General features: G+C 37.2%; 1 protein-coding gene across 2 annotated transcripts; it reads left to right on the forward strand.

Annotated features, from left to right (window-relative positions):
- Window positions 1–225: 225 nt before the first annotated feature.
- Window positions 226–2,852, forward strand: LOC122078496 (WAT1-related protein At4g30420-like). Of its 2 annotated transcripts, none has more exons than XM_042644498.1 (7): window positions 226–661; window positions 760–813; window positions 919–1,035; window positions 1,640–1,868; window positions 1,957–2,115; window positions 2,208–2,359; window positions 2,452–2,852. In XM_042644498.1, the coding sequence occupies exons 1-7, from the start codon at window positions 480–482 to the stop codon at window positions 2,624–2,626; spliced, it is 1,068 nt and encodes a 355-aa protein (XP_042500432.1). In that variant the 5' UTR covers window positions 226–479; the 3' UTR covers window positions 2,627–2,852. The 2 variants fall into 2 exon arrangements, with proteins under 2 accessions (XP_042500432.1, XP_042500431.1); XM_042644497.1 differs by having other exon boundaries at window positions 228–661; window positions 751–813.

The raw sequence follows: 2,852 nt of genomic DNA on the forward strand, positions 1-2,852 counted from the left end.
GAACCAAATCATTTATCACCTATAATGGAATATCAATTTTTTTATTTGGTAAATTATAATGGAATATCATTGATGATTAGTTGTGGTAATTTTAATTATTAATTATGTAGAAAACCTTCTGAAACTTTTAACAGAGTTATTTTACCACCAGCTCTAATGGAGTGTTTTTTTTTTTTGGGTAACAACTCTAATTGTGTGAACTAGAAACCTTTTGCGTCTACCTCTTTCCAAAATATCAATCTCACAGATGCCCTCTACTGTCCATAAAAACTGCTTCACCCTATTGCCATGTACTTTATACTCTTTCAGGAGTTAGGCTTTCAGGAGTAAAGAATCATTACTACTGGGAGATCCATGCTGCAACTAAACCAGAATACTTCGAAGGAGTGTATGATGCGTCAAGCTCAAGCATAATTTTGTTTTCAGTGTTTGTGAAGTTCACTAGAGAAAATTAATATCTGCAAATTAAGAATTTGGCCATGGGTTTTTGGGAGCAACACGGTCCTCTCATGGCTATGTTGGCCTTGCAATTCACTTATGCTGGTGTTGCTCTATCAACAAAAGCTGCTCTTGACCATGGATTGAGTACCAGGGTTTTTGTGGTTTACAGGCAAGCCATTGCTACTCTAGTCATTGCTCCCATAGCTTATTTCCATGGAAGGTAATATAAACAGAAACCCCTCTTTCTCTCTCTCTCTCTCTCTCTCTCTCTCTCTCTCCTTACTTAAATGTGGTTTCATGTTGAAAAAGGGGAAACAGGGTAGCCATTGGACTGAAGAGCTTCTGTATGATGTTTATAGCTTCACTTTTTGGGTATGTTTCCTCTGTTTATAAGAGATTTATGTCTTTGTTTGCTTCCTGACTGCTATATTTATGTTGCAAGTTGATAGAAGCTTTTATTTTATGAATTCCTTTCAGGGTAACTGCGTTCCAAAATTTATATTTTGAGGGTATACATTTGGCATCTTCTTCTGTCGCAACAGCCATGAGTAACCTTGTTCCTGCACTTACTTTCGTAGTCGCAGCTTCTCTTGGGTAATCTTCTGAGACGCATATGATTTCGTTAGTATATTATTTAAAACAGAAGAACAATGAACAAATCTAATTGTGGCTTGGGTTTGGGATTTGGGATTTTCTGTTCCTTTTAAATTGTTTGTTCCAAGTTTCAAAACCCTGCATTTTTTGGGCTTTTTGCTTGCACTTTATAGTTCTGTTTCCTGGCACACTTTCTTCTCCATACCCTCTTAACTAGGGTTCCTACTGGCTTCATTCTGATTTCTGTGTGACAAGTTTGAGTTTTTGCGACTGATCAACACAGGCCTTCAACTTTCACCACCTCACATTGCTCCTTCATTAAGCTTGCCTAGATATACACTCAATTATGATGATGCACTGTGGTGCTGGTTCATTTAAGCCTTATTATCCAACATGCTTTAATGCAATCTGGTTAGATTTGTGATTGATATCTTCTTGAGCTATCTGTGAATGAACGTATATGCTCTCCATTGACAATTTAAGTGGTTATTGGGCTGGATCGATAGTATTTGTTAATAAAGGTACTAAAATTACTAACTACAGAGAGGAAATCAAATCTAGGAGTCTTATATGACATTGTTCTGTTTTCCTCCAAACATATCAGATGGGAGAAAGTGGATATTAGAAGCATTAGAAGCATGGCTAAGGTAATTGGGACCTTCCTGTGTGTTGGTGGAGCCATGTCCATGTCATTTCTGAGGGGCCCAAAACTATTGAATACCAAAATTTCAACAGAAGGAACAATTTTACTCTTTGGTAGCAAGAACTGGTTGGCAGGCTGCCTCCTCCTCATGTGCTGTTGTTTTTGCTGGACATTTTGGATGATTTTTCAGGTATTTTCTTCTCCTCAAGTTGTTCGATGTTCTTATGCAAGTTATGCAGTTAAGATGGTTGATCTTTTGCTTCTGTGATGGCTAACAGGTGCCCATGTCAAAGCAATATCCTGATCACCTCTCTTTATCTGCTTGGATGTGTTTCTTGGGGACTTTACAATCAGCTACTCTGGCATTGTTTTTAGAACCAGACCCAATAGCCTGGCATCTAAATTCCAACATTGAATTTTTCAGTGTTTTCTATACAGTAAGTATCCTAAAACTAACTGTTCTAACTCTGTATTTGTTATATATCAGCATAAAGTGTTCATAAATCATAATTACATCCAAAATGTACAGGGGACAGTAGGATCTGCTCTGTCCTATTTTGTTCTATCTTGGTGCATTTCCAAGAGAGGGCCACTCTTTACAGCAACATTCAGTCCAATGTGCACTGTGATTGTGGCCTTTTTTGCTTGCTTACTTCTTCATGAGGAACTTTACACAGGGAGGTAATACATTGATTCTTGAGTTCATTTTTTTATATTGGATTTAGGTTTTAGTGGTAACTCAGTAATCTTACTAATTGTTTTGTACACTTCAGCTTGTTCGGTGCGATAACTGTTGTGGCTGGCTTGTATGCTGTCCTGTGGGGTAAAGCAAAAGATTTAGTAGACACAAAGAGAGATGGGAAGCAGATAAATGAATCATCTGAGAGTTGTAAAATTGATGTGCAAGAACCCCTTTTAGCCAAAAAATCTCATGGTGTTAATGGGTGATGAAAAATATATTTTGGGGAAGGAAAGAGAGATGAAGCAATGAATAAGTAAGTGTCGCTGAAAGAAGGCTGCCTCTCTTTCCATCACCAATTTCATGAGTGCTTTTGTGTTACTCTAAAGGGTTATGAATTCTGGTTTCTATAATATTTGTAATTTTCATTTTGGTTCAGATTTCTGTCAAGGGAGGTAATGAAATGTTCAGAAATATCATTCATTTTCCTTGGAA

The sequence above is a fragment of the Macadamia integrifolia genome, chromosome 5, assembly GCF_013358625.1.
Source record: "Macadamia integrifolia cultivar HAES 741 chromosome 5, SCU_Mint_v3, whole genome shotgun sequence".
Lineage (NCBI taxonomy): Eukaryota > Viridiplantae > Streptophyta > Magnoliopsida > Proteales > Proteaceae > Macadamia > Macadamia integrifolia.